We start from the raw sequence: 18,088 nt of genomic DNA, 5'->3' as shown, positions 1-18,088 counted from the left end.
ATGATTGTTGGTGGCTTGACTAGTGGAAAAGATGACATTCCATATGTAATTCAGAAATATTGAACCGTTGCTAAAATGTGTGTTCCTTCTATCCGAGAGAGTGCGCGCGTATGTTAATTCTTTGTGTGTCGCATTGTGCTGTCGTCACCTCAATAGAACGTGCTCTTTTATGTCTATGTATCTCTACAAGCATACGGTAGAGAACGGGAGACAGCGAGTGTGTGAAAATGGTATTCACAGCTCAAGACCAACACTAGTCGCTGTTTCGGCCAGCAGAGCCAACACATATAAAAATATCTATATTGAATAATGCCGCGACTCTCGACTCTCACAGCAATGCAAACAATTCCGATGCGGTGGCAAATTCGGTGGAAGCCAGAACAGGACACACAACAAAGAAGCGAGAGAACAAGAATAAAATTACAATTCTCGGCTATTTGAACCCGTGAGCATAAAAACGACTTATTAAACAATCGCCGAACAAAACGATACAAGAAAAAACTACCAAACAAAACACACGTCAAAAACGTAACACAGCAGGACGGTACCGTTCAAAACGAAACTCCGCTGTGCTACACATTACCGCTGTGGTACGTTTTGTTCGGTAGTTTTTTCTTGTATCGTTTTGTTCGGCGATTGTTTAATAAGTCGTTTTTGTGCTCACGGGTTCATTTGTGTTGTTTGTGTGCTGTTAGATCATCTAGAGAGGGAGAGACACAAATCCTACGACCATCATCACAAGGAAATTTTTTTTCAGCACAATGTGTATTCACACTCAATCGCTCCGTGGCTCTTCGTGTGTATCTTTCATTTCTGTGTCTATATTCACACACGTAGCATGTATGTGCGTGCATGCATGCGTACGTATTACATAATACACACTTTGAAATGGAAGTGTGTAGTTGATATGCCGTGGCCCACCGAACGTTCTCTATTTCTCGCTCGCGCGCGCGCGACGTTCACCGGAATCATGCATGCTATTTGATGAGGAATTTTTCACTATGGTGTGCGCTTCGATCTTGTACCATGTTTTCTCTCTCTCTCTCTCTCTCTCTCTCTCGGCTACACCATCGATATGCCATTCGCATTTATGACTATCATATTAGATAGTAATCAGTTTTATGGATGAGTCATGAACTTGCATCAAAGCATATCTATATGTAAATATATAAAACAAATCGCCTCCTATGGCGAGATAGATCGAGAGCAAAAGAACGAAAGCGAGGCAAAGAGAGCGGCATATGATTAAACTGAATCCAATTAAATTTTGCAATTATCTGAACAATCATTGAATGGCTACAAAATGTGATAAGAATGATCCCGTCGAGCAAGAGAGTGTCTATTTTGTCACCGTTTGCTGAAAAAAAAATATATATTCAGCATCGCAATAAAAAAACGAACATTTCGTCCGTCCCTCAAACGCTTACCTCACCCAACATGGACTATGTTCGACTTCAATAGCGAGCAATGGAATGTGCGTACGTTTTTTCTCTCTCTCTCTCTCTCTCTCTCTCTCTCTCTCTCTCTCTCTCTCTCTCTCTCTCTCTCTCTCTCTCTCTCTCTCTCTCTCTCTCTCTCTTTCGTCACACGCACTCCAAACTTAGATTTTTCGCACTCGCAGTTTGCGGTGATTTCATGTTAATTCGTTAACGATAATTCGAATAATAATATATCGCTAATTCAATTGAACACACAGGTCAATACCTGTCTCACTGCCATCAATTTCCATATATGTTGATTGAAATGCGATTGCAAACGATAAAGTCCAAAACGAAAAAAAAAGGCATTTGCACAACTGATACGCATCGCAAATATAATCCATTGATCAAGCTCGTAATCGCATTGTTTTCGCTTTTTTGGGTGTATAAGAAGCGCGTTTCTTCATATGTGATATTTTTGCTGTGTAATTTGCGGCTCGCTATCTGGTTGATATTAGTATTATTGTTGGTGTGTAAACGTGGCAGGCTTTTAGACGCCAAAAATGCGTCGTTTTAATTATCGGCAGAGATGTTGATGATTTCTTTTCTACTCGGCTGATTCTTGTCTGTAATTTTTTCTCCCTTCGTTATCTGTTTACTTCCATCGTTTATTATTATTCCTTATCGCGCGCACGGCGCCGTTCCACTCAACCGCCGTTTTATCCGCATTTTTTTAAATCAATTTTTGTCAAAATCTATTTGTATTCGCTTCCACTCTCTCTCTCTCTCTCTCTCTGTCTCTGTCTGTCTCTCTCTCTCTCTCGCTATTCATGCAACAATTAGTCGATGAGCAAATGTTCAATGAACAACAACAACAATGAAAACAACGGCAGATGGATGGCGGCGCTTAAAAAAAGAGGTATTTTGAATTTGACTTCGATCAAAAATCGCTCACCACATCATACGTGCCATGTCATGTAAACATATAAACAAAAAAGCGCATAGCACCCGAAAGAAAAACACGCAAACACTCAAGAATAGATGTAAGAATATATAAATATCGAACAAGAGCTATACATAATAATAGTATAGCAGAAAGAGAGACAGAGCAAGCAAGCACCACAAATTACGTTTCACAAAAATTGTGTTCGCTTTGAATATGCGCAGCGCGCGGGCGAACGCGCTTCGTTGAGAATTTCTATAATAAACGAGTCGAGCATGACATCATACATGATGAGAGTGTACATTTGTTATTCAAGGACGATGAATCGGTTCTATTTCTCGCTCTTTCTTTCATTTTCAATTTGAACGCTCGTTCTCTCTATTTTGGCTTGGTTCTATTCTATTCACTTCTTGCCAAACGGAGTATATGTTTTTTTTCGCATTCGTGCCCATATTCTATGTGCGGAATTCAATTTTTGGTCTCTTGATCTCCATCCAAATTAAACAGATTATGAGCTCTTAATTCATTCAAGCATTCATCAAATTCCGTTGGTCGTGTGGACCAAATGGCTCGTTGGCTCGTTGGCTCGTCCGCTCGTTCGTTCTCTCATTCGCACTCTTCTGCGCTATGAATAGTATCTATTTCGTTATGATGGGCCGAAACATGAGACGAATATCTCGTCACAAATAACATAAATAAGCATAAATCCAGGCGAATTTATTCGCTTGCGATATCCACACCAAATAAATACGTTTAAATTAATCCATACATGAATATGCCGTGTGACAACCTCACGCTGAAAATATGCTACACTTTAATACGGGCTGAAAAATGAACGATTGCCTGGTTTTCAATCGAAGAAATAATTTGTTGAAAAAGTGTCATTCGCATATCAGGAGGATTCCATCGTTCAATCTGAACTCAAATTCAATGGCCATTTGTCTATCATGGCATTTTTTCTCACACACTCACTCACTCAGTTTCTCACTTACTTACTCACTCTCTCTTTCTTTCCCTCTCTCTCTCTCTCTCTCTCTTTCTCTCTTTCTCGAAAGAAAAACAATGACATCTTCACCTTTTTCAACGTTGATAAGTTCCCAACATTGCAACGGAACGTGATACGCCGACAAGCAGCATATTTGAGCGCTTTTTTTTCATTTTTTTCCCATCCCATGCATATTATTATTCAACTGTTATCAGTTGGTTGAATGAGGAAAAAAATGCAAATTCTACGCGACAAAAAAGGCGGAAAATATACGATAAATACGGTCGTACATGTCATGAAGTATGTATGATGTGGATTTAAACCGTTGTGTTGACAGATTTATGAAGTCTCTTTAAAATGACACAGTTATTTCCCCCTGCCTATTCGGATCTAATAGATTTCATTTCTCTCCTTTTTTTTCTTTTCTTCGGGTTTTCATTGTGTACTTTCAACTAGTTGCAATGGTTATGAATCATTTCAAGTTCAAGATGTCATAAAATGAGTTAATGATTTTGAAAACGATTCGAAAGTTCGTTTATTTTTCTGGGAAAGTCTGGCATGTGTTTTCCAGTCTTTGACAAACTTTTCGAATTATTACCCATCGATCAATAGTTGTTAAATGTTTCGACATGAAACTTCTACTTCGAAACTTGGTTGCTTTACCAAATTGCTCAGCGATTTAGTTTATAATTAAAACGCGACGACGATGACCTTTCAAACTAACAACTAAATCTAATTAAAGTCGGAAGTTGTCGTCTATCGACTCACTTTCGACGGGTTGAATCGAAAATAATCTCACTTTTAAATGGTCTCCTTGATTGATTCTCGTTCAATTTCAGTGCATAAAAATACGACGTGATTTATAACCGATAGCTCATCGATGTCATTCCGATGAGTCATTTGCATGGGCAATCTCGTTCAATTTGTAATGCCTCTCGGCTAATCTGTGTGTTTTTATGTTCCTTTTTAATGTTAAGGTTGCTTTTAATTTAAGGAAATGCATCACCACATACGCACATATCATTTGATGAATTGCCCGTACCGCGTGCCGTTTATGCATCATGCAATCGCTAAATATATAACAAATAACCAACGGTGGTCGGCCGAGTGTGAATGAGATGTTGGATTAATTCACAATTCGTGTTTGCAATCAAAAAATTGCATCAACATTTAAATGCATGCATATTGCACACGAGCGCCGTTTAGTGAAGCCATGTTTCATGATAATTTCGAACAACAGCAGCAGCAGCAGCACCGCAGTCAACGAATGAAACAAATTGAGACAGCGGTGCTAATGTATATCATGATGTTTGGAAAAGCATGTCAATGTCGAAATCTGGGGCGAAAACTATGAGCCCGAATCGTTATTAGCCGATCGCTAACGACCCTAGTTATTGTTTTCATATTAAATATGCTCTCACGACAAATCGACCAAAATGTGTGTGTGTGTGTGTGTGCTTTTGTTGTTGTTGGTTTTTCCTCATTTCTCCTGTCTCTGTCAGTCATTGAACCCCCTCGTGCGCGCAACCTGACCAAAAAAAGTTACTATGGTGATCGGTTGGTGTATACATAAAAAAAATCAACTGAAAAACGCCGACACTAACGCGCGACACTGGCGACTCAGTGGTTTTCAAGACAATGTCGTATAGTTTAAGGCGAAAGCCGAAAGAAAACGTGTTAAGGTGAAGTTTTTCATGTATAACACACACACACACACACAAACCGAGGCGCACGTTCGAATAGTGAGTGAGGGGGAAGTTCATGTACACATTAATATTGCATACATGTATTCTTGGTGCGGACGATTTTGAATTGTCTGTTCCGTTCGGTTCGGTACCGTTATAGTTGTTGTTTCCGTTTGAAAGCACTCGTGAATTCATATGCCTCTCATACACACCATCAAATCATCGACAATGTGAATATTATTAAATCGATACTAGTGTGTGTGAGTGTAGCGTGAATTTCCGAAACAATAAACAACACGACTTGGGAATATACGTACATATTCAAACGCATTTTACCATCGTTTGTGTACCATAAGTTGTGTCTTTGTGGGAAACGGCCTTTGATCATATTTTTTTTTCTTTCTTGAAACCATCATCGATCATTCGCAAGTGACCATTATTGTGTGTGCGCAAAATTTAGAGACAAATCAAGTTTGTGATGCATTAATACCAATATCCAATTGCATTTTCATTTATTCAAACACAAACCATCACATCCTTTTCAACATCTTGAATTCAAACTGTTTGTGCGTGTTTTTTCAGTGATGTCCGTTAACTTTTTTTTAGCCACAATCGCACGGCCGTCTATCGATTCAGTTTTTTTTTTTCAACTCTTCCAATATTTGACACACAAATTTCAAGCATGTAAATGGACAGTTATCGCATTGTTTTGTTTTTCGTTTTAAAAATTGGAACAAGTTCTTCTTGAAATGGACATTTCTGTAAATGAACAAGTGTACTTAACTGCAGTAACCGTTTGTAACCGCTAAAAAATTCATAACGCATACAATTTTCATAACACAGTGATTTGAGCCCACACTTTGTTTTGTTTTGTTTCGTGGTATAAATTTGAAAGTCTACCATTGCCGTTGCAACGTTGATTGAAGAAGAAACGCAACGAAACAAAACCCAAAATTTTCAATTACAATCCGTAGAAGTGTCCGTGTAAATGAATGAAAATATGATGAATCGCGTTTGCGGGCGGTAGCATGGAATTAGCTCTGCATGGATCGCAGGTTGATAAGGATTTTTTTTGTGTGTATTTAGTGGATTTTTGAGTAAAATTTCGTTCATTTTGAATGTGAGAAATGGGATTTTGAATCTCGAACATATTAAGGAGTTCCTTTTTTCAGTTACAACATTTAGATTTTGTGTGTGTGTGTTTTTTTTTTTGAAAGACTTTTTTTGCAGACAAATTTCATTTTTTTTTTTACCCTCAATTCATGTTTCATCCTGATTCATGTTGCTTTTGATGTTGTGTCTTGTGAAGCAAGCGCGTGTGTATATGTTTATGTGTAGTTACACCTCTAAGCATGTGGGTGCGTGAACGAATGTGCGACCCGTTTGTATGTGCCTATTTGTATGCGTGCGTGCGCGTGTGTGTGTGTGTGTGTGCTTCTATCTCTCTAACAAAAATCCTTCATTTCTATCGAACATGAACAAGAACTGAAAAGAAAACAACACCAACCGTTTGCTTTGTTGTGGTTCATTTGTAGATTAACCTAGCAACGCGTGACAAAGCAACCGCCGCAATACCTGTGAATTATCCAATATTTTTGAAACGTCCCGGTTCGGCTAGTGTCACATTGACCACACCGAGCGCTCAACTAGCTGCAACCAATAAAATTTTGTTGGCCCGTGCACATTCGTTGCAGTGTTTGCAACAGAAACAACAAACACCATCGAAATTTTATCGGCGCGCTGCATCCGCCGATTGCGGCAAATATCAACGGAAAGCAGCAGCGGCACAACACTCCAAAACTAGCCCACATTTGTCATCGAACAAGTCGATATGTAACGGTAACAGTCATAAGGTATGAATCGAGTAAATTGAACAAAATTACAATTGAATCTCTTTTTTCTCATACCCAAAGTAGAAATTGTGTTATCTTTGTAACATTTTGGGAAAATGTTTTCATGTTCCAAAATATGAATATGCCGAACTGTGAAATGGAAATATTTTTCGTGAATTTTTGTTAGAATTGATTTTTTTTCGAAAATAGAAAAAAAAATGTTCATACTTTCTTACATTTTTTTTTTCAGGAAAAACGAGCCTTATCATCATCAAGTCTATACAGATTTTTGTTGTCTGAACCGATAAAGCGAAATACTTGGATGTCGAATGAACATAGCAAAACGGATTCACCAGCTAAACTAGCTGAAGACGATGATGGTTCGGATGCGAATGTGTTGTCGAAACAATCGAAAAATAGTGGTGAGGATACATCGGACGACAGTCCATCATCGATAGCCGAGGAAATTGGCGACAACGACAACGATACGACAAACGATGACGAAATTGACCATATCATGGAACGCGATTCGAAACTGGAGCAAATTCCAACGATCGAGAATGAGAATGCGGCCAGTAGCAGAGGTAGCAGCAGCAGCAGTAGCAGCACAACAATCACCGTTCCGCCACAAAGTAATATTGCAAAGGATGAAGATGCAACGTCAATTAGGCCAAAATCGGTTGGTACGAGTCGGCCAAAGTGTAAGGCGGATGCAAAGCAAAAAGCGACTGTGATAAAAGCGAAAACATCATCATCTGTCAATTCGAATAATAAGCTCAAGTTGGCCAAATCCAGTGGTAAACAAGTGTCAATATTACAAACGGATGGCGGTAGAGAGAAGAGGCTGGGAGCGACGATGACAACATCATCGCCATCGAGTTCGGTGGATGGTGGTGGTGGTGGTGGTGGTAGTAGTAGTGGCAAGAGTAAACCACATGAAATGAAATCCGCTTATGTACCGCCGCCGGCCTCACCCACTGCTAGCGGTTTCAACACACTCAAAGCCGATTTGCCGGGGCGAGTTTCGTTCAGCAAAAACGACGTTTACGAGATAGATTACAGCGATATTGAGAATGACACGGACACAAGCCGCAGTTTGGATCTCAACGAACCGTTTCGCAAGAAGAACGTTCATTTCGAAGACGAATATTTTGATGATGACGATAACGATGTCGATGGTCGCATGGACGACACTCTTACCGCTACTACCACCACTCACATGGATGTGAAAAAACATACAGCATTTAATCAAACATCAATGCATCGGAATCTGAACACGGCTAAGGAGATTAGTGAGTCGAGCAATTTGTTAACCGACGATAAAGAGTATTGTCCATTAAAGTGTAGTAGTTTGCGGTGTAAGGCCGATATGCGTTTGGATGTATTGCCAGAGGACAATGAAAATGGAAGCACAACGCAGCCGAATGATAGCTCCGAAAAAATAATCGAAGAATACAAACGAGAAATTGAAAGTATCAATCGGCAGCATGAACGGGAACGACGATGGAATGAGAGTAAAATAAATGGTGATGCAACCGCAACATATTCCGACTATTTGAATGGAAGTCCAGCGCGTAGTGAACGGAAAGAGAGCGAGAAACAGCCGAAAGATGAATGGCATTCAGGTGGCAGTGATTCGTGGTCATCGCCGAATCATGAATCGACTGCAAATTTAGTTAGTAAAACGAAAGTAACCACCACCACCACCACTGCTACCACCGCAAGCAATACATCCGATGAATCACCAACACGAGACTCGGCCAGCACTGTAATCAATAATTATCTCAAAATTACTAATCAAAAATCAATTGGCTCATCCAAACCCAGTTCAGCGACGATCAAACTGAAAACAACGAAAAAACTGGCCACCCCATCGAATCGTAAAATTAAATCAGCACAAGCCACCACCGCTTGCGATGCCAAACCCACCACAGCCAATCGTTTGACAAAAGCCAAATCGGTTGGCCATCTGCAACGTGTTACCGACATTAAGCTCAACGAATTTCAAATTGATAAGGTCGAAAGTTGGATGTCAACACACGAAGATACATTCAGCGATACGGGACTCAATAGCTTTCGTCGGTATGGCAAATTTGGCAGCAGTTCAAATTTGGATTATAAAAAAACGTGGCGCGAAACGCCAACATCAAAAACCGACGATGAAGGCAATTATAGCCTGGACGATCAAGTGGATAACACATCGATGGATGGATCGATTGGTGGCGGTATTGAACTCGTTCTCAAAAAACTCGAAGGTCGTCGCATGCAAATTTCATTCGGTAGACTATATTTAGGCCAATTTCGACTGTTAACACTGGAATTTCGGTAGTTATTTTTGGTTTTTCTTCTTTTTTTCTGTGAATCTCACGGTTTAGATCCCATCAAAAGCGCCACTTCAGCACCATCACTATCGGCAGCCAGTGAAGCATTTCAACACAAGTCATGTTCGGGGACTTCGAATGCAAACTTGAATGAACACTCCAATAAAATCAAGTAAATTTTTTCTTTGAATTTTTATTGAATTTTTTTTAAGATTGGGAAATCAGCACTGAAATTAACGACTTGAAATTTTCGCTTAGTTGTTCGTTGACAACAATGCTTGAAAATTAATGAGATAAACAATTTATTTATTTCAAATTAATATGATTGTGAAGCACAAAAACTCGAACACAAATTTCTCCGTCTGGTTTGTTCAAAAATCTTACATTTGAAATTGAAAACACAAGACTGAATAGGAATTGAGCGCGAGAAAAATTCGTAAAATTTTCTCATTTTTGTCGAATTGAGAAAATGGGGAGTAAATATGAAGAGAACTCATTTAAGAAGCTTTCAATAAAATATTATAGTGCTAAATTTCTTCCAACAAAAACCAAAACAGCATCGCATCAAAAGTGATAAAACTAAACAAGAGCTTACTTATCTCTCTCTACACTTCCACAGAGAAATCTATCAATACTTGGACGAAGTGGATCATAATTGCGATCGAACGATAAATAATGTGAAGCAACAGAAGATGCCCGATGCGGATTTTCAAACGGAAATTGACTATAACATCGGTAACGACACCGTCGGTGATGTACCAAAGTGAGTAGTGAAACGACTGGTTGTTTTGGCACAGTATTCAATTCAATTGTTCAATTGATTCAATAATATTAACATGATGATGTTGAACACGATTTTCTTTTTCTCCAAAAATAAACAAGATTGAGTGAGTTGATGTTGTTATCGAGTGAACAGTTGGCTCGCAAGGTAATTGGCTTAAGTTTGCGAACAAATGAGCTGACAAATGCGATACAATTGTCAAAAGACCACATGGATAAAATCCGTAGTGATAATCAAAAAACGATTCGGCTGGAAAAGCAAATGGGACAAGCCCGCTTAAAAGAGCAGAAGAATCATTACGAAACGATTGTGACACGGCACCAAGAATTCATCGAACAAGTGAGTGTGCTACGCTTTGATTTATGTATTTGAGTTTGTGATTTTCTAAGAATGGCTCTTTTTCCGTCTGTCTGTGTGTGTGTGGGTTTCTTTCTTCGTTGCATTTTCAAGTTGCTCAAAGACAAAGCATCGCTGTGTGAAAAGGTGTCAGCGATGACAAGACGTCTGGAAAGTCAATCGATAGCCGCCGAACATAAACTACAAAATGAAATTCAACGAATCAAAGAAACGGCATTGGCTGCCGAAAAAATTCGCCGGGAACGATGGGTACGCGAGAATACGAAAAAAATTAAGGTAAACGATGATTCATCGTCAATGAATGGGACCGTACTTTTGTTTTTTTTTACGATCTAAAAATAAAATCTTAATGAAAACAAACGCTTTGTATCGCCTTCATTATTTCGCAACATTACAGGAGCTGACGGTTAAGGGTTTGGAACAGGAGATAAGCAAAATTACATGCAATCATCAAAAGGAAATTACTGAGTTGAAGCGTCAACATCAAGAGGAAATTTTGAATGCCATTGAAGAGGCACGGCAAAAGCACGAATCACTCGAAATGGGAATTCGTGAAACGTATGCCAAAGATCGGGAAGTGGCCATTGAAAAAGAACGAAATGCCATCCGTGATAGGTAAACGCAGCTCTTCAATTCAACTCACTCAAGCGCAACTCTTCATCGCGTGCTCCGCGATGAGTTTATTAGTTTCAGCATACATTTGAGTTGATCACGTTTTAATTGTTTGATTGTAGATTTGAAAAGCAAATGGAATTGGAGCAAAGGACATTTGAAGATGCCAAAAATCGTATACTCAGCGAATTTTCCGCGGAAAAAGATCGACTGCTCAAGGAAATACAGCATAAAGAACAAGAATTGGATGCGCAACGTGAGAAATTACTGCGAGATAAAAAGGAAACGGCCGAACATTTGAATCGAGAATTTAATGAGAAAGTTCGAATGATTGAAAAACGAAATCAGGTGCGAGCGACATCAGCCATTTATCATCAACTTAAGAGTCTTCGACAAGCCTTTGCTTCTTTTTGTAATATTTTTATTATGATTTTCTCCATTTTTTTCTATTGAGCATTCCATCCATTTATTATTTCATTTCCATCAGCCTTTTTGCGTTTTATGTTCTTTTTTGTTGTTTGAGGAAATTTAATATTGAATTTCGATTGAATGCTTCACTCAATTTACAATGGTTTGATTTAAAAAAAAAACTCCCTTTTCGATCGCAGTGTGAAATCGAGTCAATATCAAAGCAATTCGAGTCTGACTTTGCGATATGGAAACGTGAACAAGAGACAACATTTAAATTACGTCAAATCGAAGAGGCGAATAGCATTCGTCAGCAATGCCGTGCCGAACGAGATAAACAAATCGACTCGATTGTAGCGAAAATCGACGAAGAGACTCTGATACACAAACAGGAATTTGAAGCGAAATTCAAGTAAGCCATTTCAATATTGTTTTCTATTATTTCGCCGTTGAATGATTGAATCGCTTCGGAATGTAGATTATTTTAGAAATCGTTTTTGGTTTTAAGAAATAAAACAGTTTGAACTGAACAGAAAATGTCTAAAGATGATACGAAGACTGTTCAATGTGCTAAATTTCCCATCGTTCGATTTAATTACGGGATTCATGTTCATTTCTTCTCATATGTTTGATAGCCGCTTGAAAAGCCAACATGAGAGCGAATTGCGTGAAATGGAACGAAGTGAGCGGCAAACGCGTGAAAAGTACGTGGAGACACGTTCGAAATTAGCTCAAGTTGAAGGCGAAGTGAAAAACTTACATGCAACAATAAACCAATTGGAAATGCAGCTGGCTCATACACAAAAGGTGAGTTTTTTTTGGAAGAAAAGCATGGGAGAAGCAGGGAAAAAGACACTCGAATTACAAAAAAGTAGCAACAAATTAAATACACGACAGTAACTTACTTAAGTACGAGATTTCAAAAAAGAATCAATTGGAATTCAGTTTGAATGAACTTGGAAGAAATGTTCTTATCCGAACTCTCATTCTTGCCTTGCTCTTTATCCCTTTCTTCTTGCTGTTCTTCTTTCTCCACCTTCTCTTCTTCTTGTTTTTCTCTTGCGTCTCCTTTTCTTTATCATCAACATCATTTTCGTTTCCTTCTTACTTATTTTAATTTTTTACTAATTGCTTACCAATCCTAATACTTACTTTGTCATCATCTCAAAGCCCTAAACTGCATTGTTTTCAACAAAAATGACTCATTTTACCCAAAGATAACTCAATTATTTCTTTATTCCAAATGCAACAAATCCATAGATGTGCGATAACTTTATGACGGAAAAGGAGCATTTCAAAGATGCGGTGCGTAAGGAGCGTGACGAAGAGATCCAAGAGATTCACAAGCGTGTACAAAGTGCCATCGAAAAGAAAGACGGATCGTTGGAAGTAATAATCAAAGAGAATGCATCGTTAAAAGACCGTTGTATCAAATTGGAGGCGATAGTGAGGCAACAACGAAAAGACTATTGCATCAAGTGAAGCGAGACATCACTAGAAAGCGCGCGCGCGGGCACGTTTACAGTCTTCATAGACTGTACTCTTTAAATTTCATCGAATGCCATGTTTATCATGACCGATATTATTTTATTTTGACGACCGAAATTATTTACAACCGAGTAGAGAGTGTGAGACAAAAGCGTGTCAACTCAAAAACCGACGAGATATAAACTGGTGTTTGTTCGTTTTGTTTTTTGTAGACAGACCAAAAAAAAATAGAGAGATAATAGAAATGTGCTAAACTGTTATTTGTAAAGAAATTCACTGCCGTTTTAGTAATGTAAAATGTTGACAGAGTGGAATTGGATATTTTTGTCGCCGTCGTCATCTGGGTGGGGGCGTAATAATTGCGCTGTGCAACATTCCTTGAACGAATGTTGCGGTTTTCTCTTGACAAAACCAAACCTCAAAACAAACCATCGAACACAATTACTTTAATATTATTTAGTAAATGATTCATGGAAATCTCTCTGTAAATCAAAGAGTTTTATTGCATCGGATCGATCATCGTAGCAACAAATACACAACCGAGTGAGTAATACCAAAAAAAAAAACAAACAAATAATTTTAGTTGAAACGAACAGAAAAAAAAGAAGAAATTGTAACATATTTATTCAAAACGGTAATAATAAAAATCATGAAATAAAAAAATCTTCTTTTGTCGAAAATACTGTAGTTCACTTGGCTTTTGGAATGACTTGGCCATTGGGTTGAATGGAGAAGCGAATGTTATTGAATGGGTTATCTTGGTTAATGGCATGCGAACGTTCCGTAACTATTGTCTTTTTCACACGAATTTGATCGGGATATTTATTTGGAGCGTTGAGCAAATCCTTTGAAAATGACACAACCGTCTTCTGTTCAAATTGTTTTGTCTCGTATTTGCCCTTAGTGGTTGTGGTTTCGTTGACCGTATGCACGGTGCGTTCGAAATGATGATCCACACGATCTTTATTGCCACCGACTGTTGCCATTGATGGTCGTCCCAATGAACCGTACGATGTATTCTTGTTGAGTGCAACCGTTGTAACGCCTGGTTTCTGTTGATTGTTGGCTTGACTGATGATACGAGGACTGTTCAATGTGCTAAATTTCCCATTTGGAATTTGATTCGATGTCGTTCGATTTAAAATCACTTTGTTTGACTGGGTTGTTTTCACACCGTTCGTCTTCGGAATGCTTTCAACGGGTTTTTCAAAGAGAGCCTTCTTATTGGCCACACTCACATTTCGTGTTTCATCCACGGAATTTTTCTTCTTGATCACCTCTTTCTGTTCCGAAACGCTGGGCAATCGAGCCACTGCTGGTGGAAAATTGGCCAATGGCATCACTGGACTCTCGAATTTCGAAATCAATTCCGTTTTTTGGTGTTGCTTTTGCGGTTTTGGACTGTCATTTTCCACACTTTTTTGTGACTTTATCAAAAAGATCGACTTGCATTTTTCCACTTGTGATTCGGCGCCTGTAGTGGTGGCCGAATCGGCAGTTTGTTGTTTGTTGGCACATGATTTATCCAATGTCGTGATGGTGCTCGAAAAATAGCTTGGACGATGGAGTTTTGGATCTTTTAATTCAGGTGATTTGATTTGCGGCACTTTGGGACTAGTAACTGGCTGACCATTTGATTTGTTGGCCTCTTTCATTGGTGCAATGGTAAAATTCGGTCGGCCATGTGTTATCTTCGGTTTGTCGTTGGCTTGAGTTTTCGTTGCAGCGGACGATATATTATTGGCATCATATTGAACATCAGGCAATTTAATACCGGTCACAACCGATAAAACAGCGTTCACATTCAATGGCTTTGTGACGACGACGGCGGCGGTTGGTGTTGTTGTGTTTGCATTGTGCACGTTGTTTGCGCTGTTGCCCGTGGAATGTGATGACTCATTGTTTTTAAAGCTATCGTCGTCGTATGTCGGATACTCGTACTTTGGTGGCTCGTTAATCACAACGGGCTTACGACGTTTCAATGTGCTAGTGAGTTCAGCCTGCAACAAGTCTTGCGTTTGCTTCTTCAATTTATCACTTGGTGATAATTCCTGTGGAAGGCACGGAAAAACCAACACAGAAATGTTAAGAAATGAATTGAATGTAATTAGACAAAAAAAAAACCGAGAATTGTATGCGATTATCTGGAAATATCGGTTGAAAAAGTATTTTTTCGACAAGATTCAGTGGCCTAAAGCTTGATTCTGATATTTACTACTGGAAAAACTCCTTATACGGAACATTCTCTATTTTGAATTGATTCTCGCGGAATGTTCTCTATTTTAACCTCGTTCATTCAGCGATTAGGCAATTTTTCACTCGACTATTTCTTCTCTCTATCTTGCTCTAAATTTATTACGTACATTGTGGTGTGAATCATTCACTGTTGGTGCTGTTTTGAGTGTGGCTCCCTTGCGGATGTCGGCCAACAGTTGAGATCGTCCATTATTGTGCGTTGCATTCATATTGAGCATTGGCGGTGGTGGAGGTGGCGGCGGTGGCAAACTAACACTTACAGATGAGTCCATTTTGTAAGATGTTCACACAGCGTTTTGCGCGTTGTCCAATCAATTAAAAATTGTTGTGAAACAAATTATTCACTAATCAATTTACGCAAAACAGAAAATGAACACTGCCGTTTTAAGAATAGATGCGTCAAAGTTTTTCTCTTCTTCTTCTCTGGATTGCTAATTTAAAAACCGTTAAACTAGTTGAACGTCAAATGAATTTGAACTTTGCAACGGTCACTGAATGTCTATTTAAATATTTTCAACTTTCAATTTATGTTTTTCGATTATTTGGCGCAATTTTTTGTTTCTGTATATTTCCCTCAGTCGAGGACACACACATATACTATTTTTTTTGTCAGCAACTGCAATTGATGCGATGAATTAACGGTTTTTTTTCTCTCCTGTTTCGAGTTGTGTCTTTAAATAATTGATTTTTTATCATAAAAAAAAACAAACTTGCGAGCACAACAACTGTTGGTGATGTAATAAATCAACGGTTTTTAACGCATATTTTTCACAACCGTTTCACAAAACACACTATGATCTCTTCTCTGTTTGGAATTTAAAAAAAAACACACACAATCCGATAATCAATTGGAAATTTGTGATTACAAATTTTTTTGTTTTTCGTTCGTTTCGGTCAAAATATATCACTGGGAAACAGAAAAAAAAACATCAACGAAAATCGGGTTCGCGCTTGTTCACGCGCGTCAAGTGAATAATAAACTGTGTGTGTGGACGCTTCACTATAAACACCAGAACTGATTGAACATAAAATAATATGAATCGGTCGGTCTCACGCGCGCTTCATTCAACGCCGCGCGACAACACACATTGCCTCCATACACACAATATTCATTGGATATTAGCCCGATCGGGCGATGAATCATCGACAATAATGGATGTTGTTGTTGCAGCTGATACACACTGTGCTTAGTATATATGGAATTTTTTTGTTGTTGCTGTTCTCGTTTTTTTCTCTCGTACTCTCGGTTCATATATATTTTGTCTCCAGTGACGATGACGACGACGACGACGACGACGACGGTCGTTGTGTTTTTTTTCCTTCTTATTCTGTGTTGCCGCTCGTTTCATACGAATATGGTCGATTGCAATTTTGTTGTTGTTTATATGCCGTTTCGAATACTAAAACAAAAATGACGTGATCAGCAAATCAACATGATATGCACGAAAAACAAAAAAATACAACAGCAGCAGCAGCCACTTGAATATCATATCAACAATTCAACATCCACGCCAATTTGAATGTGAGCTGAGGCGAGCACTCAACAGCTTTGCGCTGAATTTTTTTTTATATATTTGGCGAACTTCGCTTGTTCGATTTGGCTGTATTTGCTTTTCTTAAATTTATGCCCCTATTGTTCCTCTGTCTGTTGTGTGTGCGCGCATTTGGGATGCAATTTGCATCAAGTTCAAAGCATTTTGTGTCTCGTTTTACCGTCAATTCTATGGAAATTGGCAATAAATGAGCCGAGTGTCGCGTTCGCGAACGCACAGTTCATGAGACTCGGTTTGTTTGTAGACTTTGTTTTGTTCAGGCAATGTAATTTTCTCGCAATTTAAACGATGACATGACTCAATTCCTAATAATATCGATTATTATTTAGTATAATTGTTCTAGCTTCATCAAAATTCAGACAAAACATGCGGTTTTTCATTTCAATTTACCCCAAAAAGCGTTCGAATTCCTTGACAAAAAAGCATTTATTTTTTTAGGCACAATCAAACAATTCACCTCGTTGCATTTTCACGCATGCAACCTTTTTCTTTTGGTTTTTAGGAATGACTTTTTTTTCGCATGACCTCCAAACAAAAATTGGAGTAAATTCGATCAAACGAAAATTACCGCGCTTAACATTTTTTTCTCTTCTTTCTTCTCTCTATCTCGCGCGTCGGATTACGCACGGCAACTTATCGACTTTATTAATTTTCACATTAACTGAATGCCAAGTGACTATTTTCAGGTGAACAGTTTTTTTTTGTTTTCATTGTGTTCGTTGCTTTGTTTAATTGCACATTGTTAACATTGTAAATGATTTACCAAAAAGGAGTGAAATATCATAATTAACACCATATTCGTGTGTGTATGTTCTTTTTGAAAAATGAAGTCGCACAGCAAACAGACTCATATTGAAAACTCGATTGCCCTCCAAAAATCAAAATTCATACAGACTATAAGCGGCTGATCCGAACGTATGTGCGCGTACACAACTTACGATTCGAGCATACAACGTGTGCAAGGAGAGATTAATGATTTATCGAAACAATGTGCACCAATGACCACCGCACACCGATTTCCGTGTATAATTGTTATTTATCTCACAAATCGATGAGTATCACAATCGCGCGCACAAAAAAAAACAACGAATTTACGAGCGATGTTAAGGTCGTAGGCAGTACGTGCTTAGCTAAAAAAAAACGAGTATCTGTTTTCATATTCATGCTTGTTGTCGCGGCTTTTTATGACTTGTTTTCCGAATTTACCTGACCAAAATAACGATGAAACTGTTGACAAAATCGACTTCTAGACAAAACCGGCTCCAAAAATAACAACAAGCAAACATTTGTCAACGCAATCACATCAAATCTTTGAAATATCTAATTCAAATCTATTTTTAATTGATTCAAACACTTCCATAAATGGTGACTCATAGCAGCTAAACATTTCCATTTTTTTTATTCGTTACTATGATAATCCAATTCCTCACATTTCAAACATGTTTTCCG

General features: G+C 38.5%; 2 protein-coding genes across 3 annotated transcripts; one reads left to right on the top strand and one right to left on the bottom strand.

Moving 5' to 3' along the window:
• On the top strand, positions 1 to 13,441 carry LOC129574755 (centrosomal protein of 131 kDa). 2 transcript variants are annotated; one of them, XM_055457181.1, is made up of 12 exons: positions 1 to 45; positions 6,567 to 6,884; positions 7,114 to 9,142; positions 9,239 to 9,356; positions 9,804 to 9,947; positions 10,067 to 10,304; positions 10,416 to 10,598; positions 10,720 to 10,937; positions 11,057 to 11,282; positions 11,543 to 11,754; positions 11,978 to 12,149; positions 12,603 to 13,441. In XM_055457181.1, exons 1-12 carry the CDS (start codon positions 1 to 3, stop codon positions 12,822 to 12,824), a joined length of 4,125 nt encoding a protein of 1,374 aa, XP_055313156.1. In that variant the 3' UTR covers positions 12,825 to 13,441. The 2 variants fall into 2 exon arrangements, with proteins under 2 accessions (XP_055313156.1, XP_055313157.1); XM_055457182.1 differs by lacking the exon at positions 1 to 45 and adding an exon at positions 5,519 to 6,086.
• On the bottom strand, positions 13,408 to 16,493 carry LOC129574757 (uncharacterized). Its single transcript, XM_055457197.1, has 2 exons — positions 15,194 to 16,493; positions 13,408 to 14,881 (listed from the first exon to the last, which is right to left on the bottom strand). Exons 1-2 carry the CDS (start codon positions 15,356 to 15,358, stop codon positions 13,520 to 13,522), a joined length of 1,527 nt encoding a protein of 508 aa, XP_055313172.1. The 5' UTR covers positions 15,359 to 16,493; the 3' UTR covers positions 13,408 to 13,519.
• Positions 16,494 to 18,088: the final 1,595 nt, after the last annotated feature.

This window comes from Sitodiplosis mosellana, unplaced genomic scaffold (genome assembly GCF_009176505.1).
Source record: "Sitodiplosis mosellana isolate CC-2019 unplaced genomic scaffold, AAFC_SMos_1.0 Smas_scaffold_6165, whole genome shotgun sequence".
Classification (NCBI taxonomy): Eukaryota; Metazoa; Arthropoda; class Insecta; order Diptera; family Cecidomyiidae; genus Sitodiplosis; species Sitodiplosis mosellana.
The sequence above is the reverse complement of the archived record's forward strand: the minus strand, read 5'-3'. Positions and strand labels throughout refer to the sequence as shown.